The sequence below is a fragment of the Amblyraja radiata genome, chromosome 15 (genome assembly GCF_010909765.2).
Source record: "Amblyraja radiata isolate CabotCenter1 chromosome 15, sAmbRad1.1.pri, whole genome shotgun sequence".
NCBI classification, from domain to species: Eukaryota; Metazoa; Chordata; class Chondrichthyes; order Rajiformes; family Rajidae; genus Amblyraja; species Amblyraja radiata.
This window is the reverse complement of record NC_045970.1, coordinates 26,952,576-26,965,272: the sequence shown is the minus strand read 5'-3', so window position 1 is coordinate 26,965,272 and position 12,697 is coordinate 26,952,576. Positions and strand designations below refer to the sequence as shown.

Sequence of the window (12,697 nt, the reverse complement as noted above, 5' to 3'; positions counted from 1 at the left end):
CAAAAAAGAAAAATTGACCAAGAAAAGAAGTGCTTCGTAAAACCATTACCTATTTGACACATCTTTCCAATATAAAGGGGATGACAGTGGCACAGGAATTCTGTATCAATTGTTTCACAGGTCCCCTCATTTTCACAAGGATTTGTTAAACAAGGATCTGGAAAAATGTAAATAACAATATTACTTTATTATTTTCATCCGTTATAATTGGTACACACCACTGACAAGTCTATTAAGGATAGGATATGGTAACATAATATTTCAGGTAACTTTTCACTGTGCCTCGATACACATGACGATAAACTAAACTGAAACATAATATATTAATTATTGGATTAGCATTCTGCATTTTGTACAAAAGTTTCTTTCTCACTCTGACAGATAGGTAATTTATATTCAAATAATATAATTAAAAATCTGGAATAAATTTGAAAATAAGGACTGCTATCAGCAACGGTAATGTTCTAATTTTTGAATTGTTGTAAAAGCCCTTCTGGTTCACTAATATTCTTCAATGGATGATGTTTACTTGTCATCATCTGGTCCTGGAAAAATGAAAAACAAAGCCCAGCGGATGCTGAAAATTGAAAATAAACAGAGAATGTGCTGGAAGCACTCAGGTGGTTGGATAACAACTGTGGGAAGAGAAACAGAGTTTATGGTTGAGACTCTGTATCTCTGGCCACAGATGTGACTTGTACTGCTCATCTGGTCTGTGTCCTTGTGTGTCTAAAGGGCCTGTCCCACTTGCATGCGACCACATGCGTTTGGCGCGACCAAACGGAAGCGGAGTTCGTGCTAAGTTCGCGGTAAGTACGCGCTAAGTATGTGCAAAGTTCGGGCAAAGTTCGCGCGTGACGTAATTTATGTCATACTCACCAATCAGCTGGGCAGGAGGCGGGCCGTGACATCATCACGCAACGGCACGTCGGGCGGTGACGTCATCGCGTAACGCCACGCACTAGGCATACGCTGTCAAGATGCTGCGTACGACGTCAAAACGCTGCGTACGCCATCAAGACGCTGCGTACGCCCTCAATGCACCTGCGGGCCGACAGGCCGTTGGCACACGGAATTTTCAGAGAGTGACGGATTTTCGAAGCCCCGCGCGATGTTCGGACCAGCCCCGCACAAATCCATACGCCTCCGCCGATCGAAGTGGGACAGGCCCCGCGAGGCCGTACGCCTCAAGTGACTACATTTGGTCGCGCTAGACGCATGCAATCACATGCTGGTGGGACAGGCCCTTAACTCATCGATGTGCCTGTCCCACTGTACGAGGTAATTCAAGAGTTCTCCCGAGTTTCCCCTGATTCGAACTCGGAGAATTACGGTAATAGCCGTTCGTAGGTACTCGGGGCTCTCGTGCACATTTTTCAACGTGTTGAAAAAACTTCATGAGCTTACCGCGTTTCCCGAGTACCTGCCGTTAGCGTTACGAGTCGCTAAGAGACGTCCCGAGCTCTGACGTAGCGGCTACGTACATTCTAAGTACTTAAACTCGGGAGAGCTCTTGGGTAAACTCGTATAGTGGGACAGGCCCTTTAACTCTGACCTGCTTCAGTTCATAGTTGATTAGTGGTGGATAATAAATGCAGGCCACAATCCACGAATAAATAACAAAATGACTCCAAGGATAACAGATGCATAATGCTTCAAAATACATGGCAAAGACTTAGACTGCAATGAACACACACTCTGGGATAGTATTAACATTATCTAGTATAGAAGAGAAAACCGATATATCTGTCATCTTACTTAAAGGTCCATTCCCAAATGGACATATTGAGTAGGGACAATTCAGCAACAGAGCTTGTAAACTGCTGTCTCTCTCAGATGAATAGCTGTAGGAAGGAATTGGCTACAGTATATTATACTGCAGGCAATGTGTTGCTGAAAATGGAATGAGGTTTACAGTTATCAGTCTTCAGCAGAGCTGAGGTGCCCTGAGAGCATTGACAGCACCCATTAGTTTACATTGCTCCAAATTATGAAAGTCTTTGAAGTCTGATTGAGACTGAGCATTTTCAAATCTCTGTCCAGTACTGTGCTGGAGTTAAACTTCATGCAGAACAAGTTGAAGGGCGGTACTGTCTTATCCCTGTGAATGATCTGAGACCAGTAGGCTCTGGAGATAGATTTCAAACGTCATTGGTAAGAGCGATGCGCTGGGGAGATGTTTTACTGGGATTGATTTCAGACTGAAGTAAGTGATGGAGTGGCAGAACCAATGAGAAATGGTGGACCTTGGGTCTCAGTACATTTTGCTGGTTTACTGGGGATTATCTTGGAGTGGCTGATGTGCTGGTAACTTCTGTGGCATAGCTTTCAGGAGACAGGAGGAAGAGTGAGATGGATAGCAGGGGATGTCCGAGATGGGGTGGCAATTCACCATTGCTCTGTGTGCCAGGTGCAACCTTCATTCTCCTTTCAGATTGACATTAAAATAAATTCACAAGAATTTGTTGGTCTCCAGTGGCCCCATTAAGGTTGTATTGGCCTCCATAGAACCAGAGAACTTTGCCAATCATACAATATTTTTTAGGCATGCTACTAACATTTATAAGTCATGAGACACTTACTGATGCTGCCCAGGAAAAATGATCAATATCTCACAAATCAATATAATCATAAGAGTTATACAAGGGAGACTTGGGAGATAAGAACTAAAACTGAACCTTTTGGGGCCACTGTAGTGTTGAAAAAAATAAACAAATGATGCCATAGAACTCATACCAATTTGTTACCCAATTTTTTACAGTATTATACATACTGTAACTTAGATCATTATTTCCTTGGGGTTGCACACACGTGTGGAAGAGACCTTGTTTATGCCCTAGTCATAGGTTATGTAAAGCTTTGAAAAGAATGAACAACCTCAAAGGAGTGAGTACCTGCTTCATGAGAAATGTTTTAACTTTGTAAATTATGCAAAGGCTGAGGTCATTAAATGTGACATTTGCATATGGCAAAGTTAACAACGGTCAAACCGACAGATTATAATCAGATGCTACATTCTATGATCACAAAAAAAAAAAAGGTTTTTCAAAAACTGTAAAAACCTTCTTCTTCAGAATCCGCGAACGTCCAGTTTGAAGTCAGGTATTGTACTTCCTGTTCATTCACGACATCTGTATCTTCAGAGTTTTCATAGTCATCTGTTTGTTGAGTAGAAGTTAATTGTCTTTAGTTGACATGTACACAATTGGATACCACATTCATTTAAGCAGTGGAGGATATGTAGGGAGATTGTACGAACTCCACCCAGACTGCAGCAGAGGTCAGGATTAAACCTGGTGCTGTGATACGTTGGTGTATTGTCTCTCCTTTGCTGAGACAGATTGAACTGAATGGTGATTTTAGGGCTTTCTTCTAAATTTTAGCAATTTAGTTAATGATTTGATAATGTATATTTGCAGATGATTTTTAAAGTATTCTCATTTTTAATTTTTATTGTCACATGTACTTGGGTACAGTGAAATTCATTTTTTGCACACGATTTAATAATATTTTACTATTCATAAGCACAATCATACCCAGGTACACCAGTGTGAGAATAGTAGATGACAATTTGGACAGTACTCAAGAGTTACTTCCAGGTTATCTATATTTCATTGCAAATCTGCACTCGTGGTCCAAAATACAGCATTGTGGTGAGTTGAATTGGAGTCTTACTCTAAGAAAAAGGCCCTTCAACCTAATTTGTCCATATTAACCAAGGTGTCCTATCTACCCTAGTTCTACCCTAGTTCCACCTGCGCACATTTCCCCATATACCTCTAAACCTTTCCTATCCATGTATCTGTCGAAATGTCTTTTAAACGTTGTTGTAATAGTTCAAGTTCAAGTGAGTTTATTGTCATGTGTCCATGTATAGGACAATGAAATTCTTGCTTTGCTTCAGCACACAGAACATAGTAGGCATTTACTACAAAACAGATCAGTGTGTCCATATACCATTATATAAATATATACACACATGAATAAATAAACTGATAAAGTGCAAATAACAGATAATGGGTTATTAATGATCAGAGTTTTGTCCGAGCCAGGTTTAATAGCCTGATGGCTGTGGGGAAGTAGCTATTCCTGAACCTGGTCGTTGCAGTCTTCAGGCTCCTGTACCTTCTACCTGAAGGTAGCAGGGAGATAAGTGTGTGGCCAGGATGGTGTGGGTCTTTGATGATACTGCTAGCCTTTTTGAGGCAGCGACTGTGATAAATCCCCTCGATGGAAGGAAGGTCAGAGCCGATGATGGACTGGGCAGTGTTTACTACTTTTTGTAGTCTTTTCCTCTCCAGGGTGCTCAAGTTGCTGAACCAAGCCATGATGCAACCGGTCAGCATGCTCTCTACTGTGCACCTGTAGAAGTTAGAGAGAGTCCTCCTTGACAAACCGACTCTCCATAATCTTCTCAGGAAGTAGAGGCGCTGATGTGCTTTCTTGATAATTGCATTAGTGTTCTCGGACCAGGAAAGATCTTCAGAGATGTGCACCCCCAGGAATTTGAAGCTCTTGACCCTTTCAACCATTGACCCGTTGATATAAATGGGACTGTGCATCCCCATCCTACTCCTTCCAAAGTCCACAATCAGTTCTTTGGTTTTGCAGGTGTTGAGGGCCAGGTTATTGTGCTGGCACCTTATGGACAGTTGCTCGATCTCTCTTCTATACTCTGACTCATCCCCATCAGTGATACGTCCCACAACAGTGGTGTCGTCAGCGAACTTGATGGAGTTCGCACTGTGACCGGCGATAGTTGCCTCAAGCTCCTCCTCTGGCAGCTCATTCCATATACCATCCAATCTCTATGTTCCTTGTTTACATTCTCATCCTTCAACTGTCCCTATTCACTATTTGACCAGCTGGTTTTCTCCAGGTGCTCCGGTTTCCTCCTACACTCCAAAGACGTATAGGTTTGTAGGTTAATTGGCTTTGGTAAAAGTTGTAAATTGTCCCTAGTGTGTATTATAATGTTAGTGTACGGGGATCGCTGGTCGGCGCGGACTTGGTGGGCCGATGGACTTGTTTCCACGCTGTATCACCAAACTAAACTAAACTCAAACTAAATAATCCCAGTCACCACTATTGACTTACATTCCTTTATCTTTTATTTTAACATAATAGAATATCAGTAGATTTCAGTATATGGGAAATGACAGGCCCAGCCTAGGGAGGGCTAAGGTTTAAATTGATTTGGTGATTAATCTCCTCTTTCCTGGTATAACATAATTATATATTTACTTGTTTCTTGTAGTGCATGTATAGTTTCACCAAATCAGAATAACTTTGCACTCAAGGTGAAACTAAATGAAGAGAGTTAATCTAACAATTTTCTGATGTTTTTTTCTTAGTGTCAGATCTCATGAGATAGAAACCCCCATGGTAGTTCCATTTCTATTACATTTCTGAGATACAGCATTGAAACAGGCCCTTCGGCCCACAGGGTCCATGCTAAGCATTCACACCTGTTCCATGTCATCCCACTTTCTCATCCACTCCCGACACATTAGGGGCAATTTATAAAGCACAATGAATCTATAAACCCATACATCTTTGGGATATGGGAGGAAAGACCAATAAAAACCAGAATACCAGGAGAAAACCTACATGGTCACAGGGAGAACGTGCACACTCCACACAGACAGCACCCGAGGTCAAGATCAAACCTGCGTCTCTGTCGCTGTGACACTTCAGCTCTGCCAGATGCACCACTGTGCCACCAATTATTCACCCAACTCTGATCTAGAGAAGAAGAATAACCTTCTGAAACTCTCCAAGTTATCACGTTGAGCTTTTAGCTAACAGTTTTCAGTGCATTCACATGTATTAATAGAGCAGCAGAAATCCATCACTCCATCGCTACATTAGTTGAAAACACCTTCAGTAAATGAAACAGATAAAGCACGAATATGCCCAATAAAGCTCTCCTTTAAAACACGATAAATGGGGTGGCATGGTGGCACAGTGGTAGAGCTACTGCATTACAGCGCCAGAGACCCAGGTTCAATCCTGACTATGGGTGCTGTCTGGATGTTGCCCTGTGGCCTGTGTGGGTTTTCTCCGAGATCTTCAGTTTTCTCCCACACTCCAAAGTCGTACAGGTTTGTAGGTTAATTGGCTTGGTGTAAAATTTAAAACTGCCCTTAGCGTGTGTAGGGTAGTATTAGTGTACGGGGATTGCTGGTTGGTGTAGACTTGGTGAGCTGAAGGGCCTGTTTCCGTGCTGTATCTCTAAACGGTGGGCAAATTCAAAGCACCTAATTGTCACGTGGTTCCCTTGAGTTTTTTCACATATAACGTCAATGCTATGCCTTCAGAAAGTGTCCATTGCCGTCGCTTGGTCACTGTCTTCTACCACTCACTCTTTCAAAGATTTAGTATTTTCCTTAACTTGCTAAGTGCATCTACTTGGCAGAAGAAAAAAAATCGAAGGGCACTCTGTAAAAATAGAAGTAATTAAAATAACAAATCTGAATAAATAACATCAGAACGGCATGCAGCATTAATGAATTCCTTTGACTAAGTGTAATCAATTGGACCTTATTATCTTTTTCATTATAATATGCAAATACTTCTACTTGAATACTTCAGCTGTAGACCAATTTCCCCCTGCAATTTTATAATATGCTCTCTGCTTAATTAGAGTAAGGATTCTGCTGAACGATGAATAGTTCTCTGACGCCCTGTGTAAATGTCATTTCCTCATTTATAAGTTCCTTTAAAACAATTTCAATCCTTTCATTGATATAAAAAAAAGTGACCAATAAATTGCTACTCACCATCGTAGTACCAATCCATGGGCCTCTACACAAGAATAAATAGTATTAGATTTTTCCTCATTCAGAAAAGTTCAACAGAAAGCAACGACAGTGTATAATTTATAGAAAGCAAACAGGAAAACCTCAACCAAAAATGGATTCATAATCCATTTATTGTATAAAGACACCTATTATGAGCACTATCATATAATATTGATGTAAAATTGCAGAGCATTCAAGAATCACACAAATATTTAAAATTTGACTTTACACTATTTTAATCAGCATAGATAATGAAAAATATATTTATTCACGTTACTTACTGTTAATGGTACAACTGTATGCCAGATCACACAAATCAAAACCAAATCTATACCCCTTGCCATACCGATATACATATAACAGTTAGACCCTGACTTGGTTGTTTTTTGCTAGTAGTAGCAACCTTCACTTTATGCTGAACAAAACAGTTTACTGGAAGTTGAATGGTCAGTGTATAGACAGAGCAAATTTTCCACTGAAACACCAAATGCAAATTAATGTTTAATAGTCAGATGGTCTGTACACTTGAATCACGCAAGTAATTCTCAATCCCTTTTCACAATCCAGTTAATATTCAGACATCAGTTTGTTTGACAAACTTAGCGTAGATAAGATAAGCCAGGTCCAGTTTAGTTCAGCTCTAATTTCCTTTGAAAACTTGTTTGCTTTTTCATGTATTTCTGCAGATAATTCTAGGGTTTTTTTTTTTTAACATCTCTGTTAAATAATTAGACAAAGGAATTTTAACGTTTATATCTGGAAACATTTATTTCCTTGTCACAATATCGAAAATGTGGGCACTTTTCAGATAGAGACCTGAAAATTAAAATGTTAGTGAGACAGCGGTTATTATATTTTTAATGGCAGTCTTTATAGAAACACTGAAATTCCACAACAAATTAAGTTCTCCTCCCTGGTCAATCTCTTTGGCTCAGTTTCTATCATGTCCTCCATGCCAAGGCTACTCATTTCCTTGTAGAAACTAGAAACCGCAGACTCTGGTTTACAAAAAAGAAGACACATCATGCTGGAGTAACTCAGCGGGTCAGATAACATCACTGGAGAACATGAAAAGGTGGTATTTTGTTTTGGGACTCCACTGCCATTAAAGCATCACCTATTCATGTTCTCCAGGGATGCTACCTGACCACCTGAGTTACTCCAGCACTTTATGACTGCTCTCTTCATTGTGCTTCATTGTCTCACTCCTTCATCTGCTGAAAGGTTTCTTGCTCCTTTTTATTTTCTCCATTGCATGTCCAGTCTCCCTGAAATCTTCCACATTATCATTTATTTTGCTTTCTTCAAAGCTTTCTCAAGGTGCGCCACTTTGACCATGTCTTTTGTTATCTCTCGTCAACTGATCTTTCAGAATGTGTGGCTTCTGTACAGCAGTTCTGATACATTACGGCAAGGATATCATGAAAGTACATGTAATAATAGCCTCCGTTGAAATAGAATTGTTAATACCAGGGCTATATACTAACATGTGACAAGATTGTAAGGAAAGATTGACATCAGTGCAACAGAACCCTCGTATAACTGAGGGTGCTTGAGTTATCTCACTATCGCTATTATAGTTATCTATAATTATCTCAGGTTTCATCTACAGAAATCTGGGTAATGAGGGACAAGAACGGCAGGGTATACGTGCTAGACACAATATGCTGGAGTAACTCAGCGGGACAGGCAGTATCTTTGGAGAGAAGGAATGGGTTACATTTTGGGTCGAGACCCTTCTTCATCAGACCAGTCTGAAGAAGGGTCTCGACTCAAAACGTCACCCATTCCTTCTCTCCAGGGATGCTGCCTGTCCCACTGTTACTCCAGCATATTGTGTTTATCTTCGGTTTAAATCAGCATCTGCAGTTCCTTCCTACAGAGGGTATAAGTGCTATAGACAAGGTCGAGGGAAAAGAAGAGAGGAAGTTGGTTTATTGATTCAGGAGAACACCATGACATAGTCCGGGTTGACATTACTGAAGGATTGATCAGTTATGCTAGATGGGTGGTGCTGAGATATAAAAAGGGGACAAACACATTGATGGCATTATAAGGAGTCAATGGGAATCAGTGGATCACATGTGCCGGGAGATTGCAGACAGCTGCAAGACTAATAGGGTTATCATGACCCGCTGAGTTACTCCAGCACATTGCGTCTATCTTCAGTGTAAAATGAAGATCGAGGCAGGGAAGGTATTTCAAAAGACATTGCCTATACCAGCCCTTTATGGGCTCCTCGAAATTTTGGTTAATGCCAGTGAGAGACCTGCTTACACAAGGGTAATTTCTTCGGAAGTGACTGGCCCACTTGGAGTCCCTGGACAGATTCCGAAAACGTGTCCCAATCAACTGACCAAAGCCTTCTCTAGCATCTTCCATCTCTCGCTTCAACAGTCTGCTGTGCCTAATTGCTTCAAGAAAACTTACACTGCTCCTGTGCCCGGGAAAAGCAAAGTGACCTGTCTCAATGATTACCCCAATCATTCTAATATCAATCCTAATCAAATGCTTTGAAAAACTGGCAAAGCCCCATATCTGGTCCAATCTACTGAATAAATCAGACTTGTATTGAATGTGTGTACAAGATAAATCGGTCTATGGAGGACGCCATCTTCCTTGCATTATATTCAGCTAGAAGGGTCTCGACCCAAAACGTCACCAATTCCTTCGCTTCATAGATGCTGCCTCACTCACTGAGTTTCTCCTGCAATTTTGTCTACCTGACTCTTTGACAATCAGAACACCTATGTCAGGATGATATTCATTGATTTCAATTCAGCTTCCAACAATAATGCTGGATAAGCTCTTTAAAAAAAAAACATTTGGATAGGAAAGGCTTATGGGCTAAACACAGGTAGATGGGACTAGTGCAGATGGGGCATCTTTGTCGGCATGGACAAGTTGGGCTGAAGGGCCTGTTTCGGGGCTGTATGACTCCATGAATCTGACTCCAAGCGAATCCCTACACTCTTACTCTTTACTCTACCTCATTCAGTTAATTCGTTATTGTACTTTAATATTTTTGCACTTTTAGGTTGACACTAGTTGTATTTATTGTTATATTTATCATTACCGCGCATAAACTGTTTATTCTATGAGCTTCACGTGAACAAGGAATTTCATTGCACCCTGGTGTATGTGACAATAAAGTAAGCTCACGCAAAATCATTCTTGCCTAGTCATATAGAATTAATTATTTTTTTATTGTTATATTGGTCTTTGATTATGCAGAAATGAAAACATTATGAAATTCAATGAAACACATCACTGTCATGTGGTTACTACAAGTACAGCTGTGTAATCATGCCAATTCCCACTGAATTCTTGGTTCACACTTGAACTCATTAACAAATCTGCGTTATTATACATAACTAACAGGTCACTTTATTCATATCCGATACTCAGGGAAATCATGCTGAACCTGACACTTGGAATTTAGATATTTCACAGCAGAGTTTTCAAGCTAATCATCATAAGCTTATCAATGATATCCAATCTTCAGAATGATAGAGGCTCAACCCATTATATGATCATTACAACATAACATGACAGAATTCAGCTTCTGTAATTTGAGCAGCACAAAGGATACAAATCATCAATATTAACACTAGTACACTAGTACAGTAGCACAATAAATGCATCTTCTTTGAATTAACTGCTGTAGTTTAATTCTCAGAACAGCTCTGGCCTATTCTTTAGCAGCAGTGGGTGATTGATATGGTCTGGTGCAAATACAAAAATCTTGTGCGTCTCTTTGTGATTGAAACCAAGCTGTGTGATTGTCACAGTTTTCTCTTCCAAAGAATCATATTTCAGTTTATCAAGTGTAGTTTGGTCTCCTTCTCCAAAGGAGATATACATATCAGGCAAAATCTGATTTGTCTTTGAGCTGTCATTTCAGAAGCATTTTTGATGGTATAACCAACTGTGTCTCAGTGTATTTGCTTTAATACCTATTTGCTTGTTGTTACCTTTCTTAAGGTAAAAACAAGCAAGATAAAGGCTATCTGGTCTTCACAGCAACAGTAATATATAAAAGAAACTAGAAAGAAAGACTTGCATTTATATAGCGTCTTTCATGACGCCAGGGTGTCACAAAGTCTTTTACGGTACTTTGAAGTATAGTCACTGCTGAAATGTAGGAAACATGGCAACTAATTCCCACAAACATCTAAGCTACTATCGGCAACGTGGTAATAATGAGCAGATAGTCGGTCTTTAGCGGAAGTGGATATATTTCTCAGAAAATGATTTGCTTACATTGAAACAGATGAATTTTGTAGCTTTCCTTCATTTTGATGTAATTGACACAAACTATGCTGTCAAGACATAGTAAAATTGACACCTTGCACATCTCTTCAGACACAACACTGATTTTGGTACTTAGAATCTAAGGCTAAAATGAAACATACAAGTGCATTTTCTCCCTTTATCTAATTACATGAAAATATTGGTAAGAGTGTACAGTGACGTTGGATCAATACTGATTGGCATGTTTCTATCCGATATACAAGTTTTGTAACTGAGTCACAGCTTGGTTGAATAAACTGGGTTTTTTCCCTACGAGCAGTGCACAATGTTTGTAAAGAATCGCTCTAACATTATTGAAAAGAATTGAAGCAAAGGTTCTGAAATTCATTTCACCTTTTATTTATGGGATTAGTGGAATTCTCTGCCACAGAAGGAAGTGGAGACCAATTCACTGGATGTATTCAAGAGAGAGTTAGATATAGTTCTTTGGGCTAATGGAATCAAGGGATATGGGGAGAAAGCAGGAACGGGGTACTGATTTTGGATGATCAGCCATGATCATATTGAATGGTGGTGCTGGCTCAAAGGGCCGAATGGCCTACTCCAGCACCTATTTTCTATGTTTCTATGATTGCCCATCAAACTCTAGCTGAAGGGTGGATTTTCCTTTCCAGCATTTCAGTGGCTATGCCAATAGAACAAATTGCTCACCCTCCATGGAATCATCCTGAATCTAAGTCTATTGACACCTATTGAAAATAAAAACATTTGTTCCATCTTATTAAATGGTTACCATCAGCCAAAAATTAACCATTGGCCAGCCATGTTGCAAAGAGGATGTATTCAATTTAAGGGGTGCCTTTTGTTCTGTTCATATAGTCACTTTTGGCCCTGGCTTCTTTGGAACTGAAAGTTGGGACTGAAACACAATGTTCGACTGAATTGAAATGGATGTGCTCATGGTCAAAAGCATTCCTGATTAAACTATTGGACTACACATTAAATAACCTATAAACATGACATTAGTCCATGGTCCCATCAATGGTTCAATGGGACTTTAGTGCTTCATGTACCGAGCTACAGTAAAATTATTTTATTGTATACATTTCAGTAAAAATATTAGTACACATAAGCACAATCGTAGTTAAGTAGAAGTGTATAGGCATAATACACTAAGATAGTATACAACTATGTATTGGCACCATGTTTCATGATTCAAGTCTAAAGTTGTCAAAAAGGTAGAGTTCTTAACTTGGCCGTAAAGATCCATTATCCTGGTAGCTTTGCATGAACACCTGGCCATGCAAAGTTGCTGGTGCCCTCCACCGCTGCTCCACCTCTTCATGCCACTGTGGGCCATGTCGAAATCCGCACACGGCCTCAGGCGGCCCACTCCACCGATGGCCCGATCCAGACACAACCACCCGCATTCACTCTTCATGGCCCGGGGGCCCCTGCGTTACCAGCACTGTCCTTTCCGCCACACAGAGAACTCGTTAAACATCCATAGCAATGTTTTATGTGCAGGGTTTTTGTAAGCCCCATTCCACTTACCAGCCCTTTGTATCCAATATGGTCCGCTTTGTCACTGCCATTCTTGAAACCAATTATTTTGTGAAAGTTTTTTGACGAAGGTTTTT

At 40.2% G+C, this 12,697-nt stretch overlaps 1 protein-coding gene across 3 annotated transcripts in view; it reads right to left on the bottom strand.

The window, feature by feature from the left end:
* Positions 1–7,355, bottom strand: part of LOC116981126 (hyaluronan-binding protein 2-like) — a 45,529-nt gene extending 38,174 nt beyond the window's left edge. For 2 of the 3 annotated variants that reach the window (XM_033033898.1, XM_033033900.1), the window contains exons 1-4: positions 7,085–7,355; positions 6,783–6,807; positions 3,063–3,164; positions 50–157 (exon numbers count right to left, since the gene is read on the bottom strand). In XM_033033898.1, the coding sequence (XP_032889789.1) occupies positions 50–157; positions 3,063–3,164; positions 6,783–6,807; positions 7,085–7,159 (310 nt within the window). In that variant the 5' untranslated portion in view covers positions 7,160–7,355. The remainder of the gene's footprint in view (positions 1–49; positions 158–3,062; positions 3,165–6,782; positions 6,808–7,084) is intronic. The other variant, XM_033033899.1, reaches the window with a different exon arrangement.
* Positions 7,356–12,697: the final 5,342 nt, after the last annotated feature.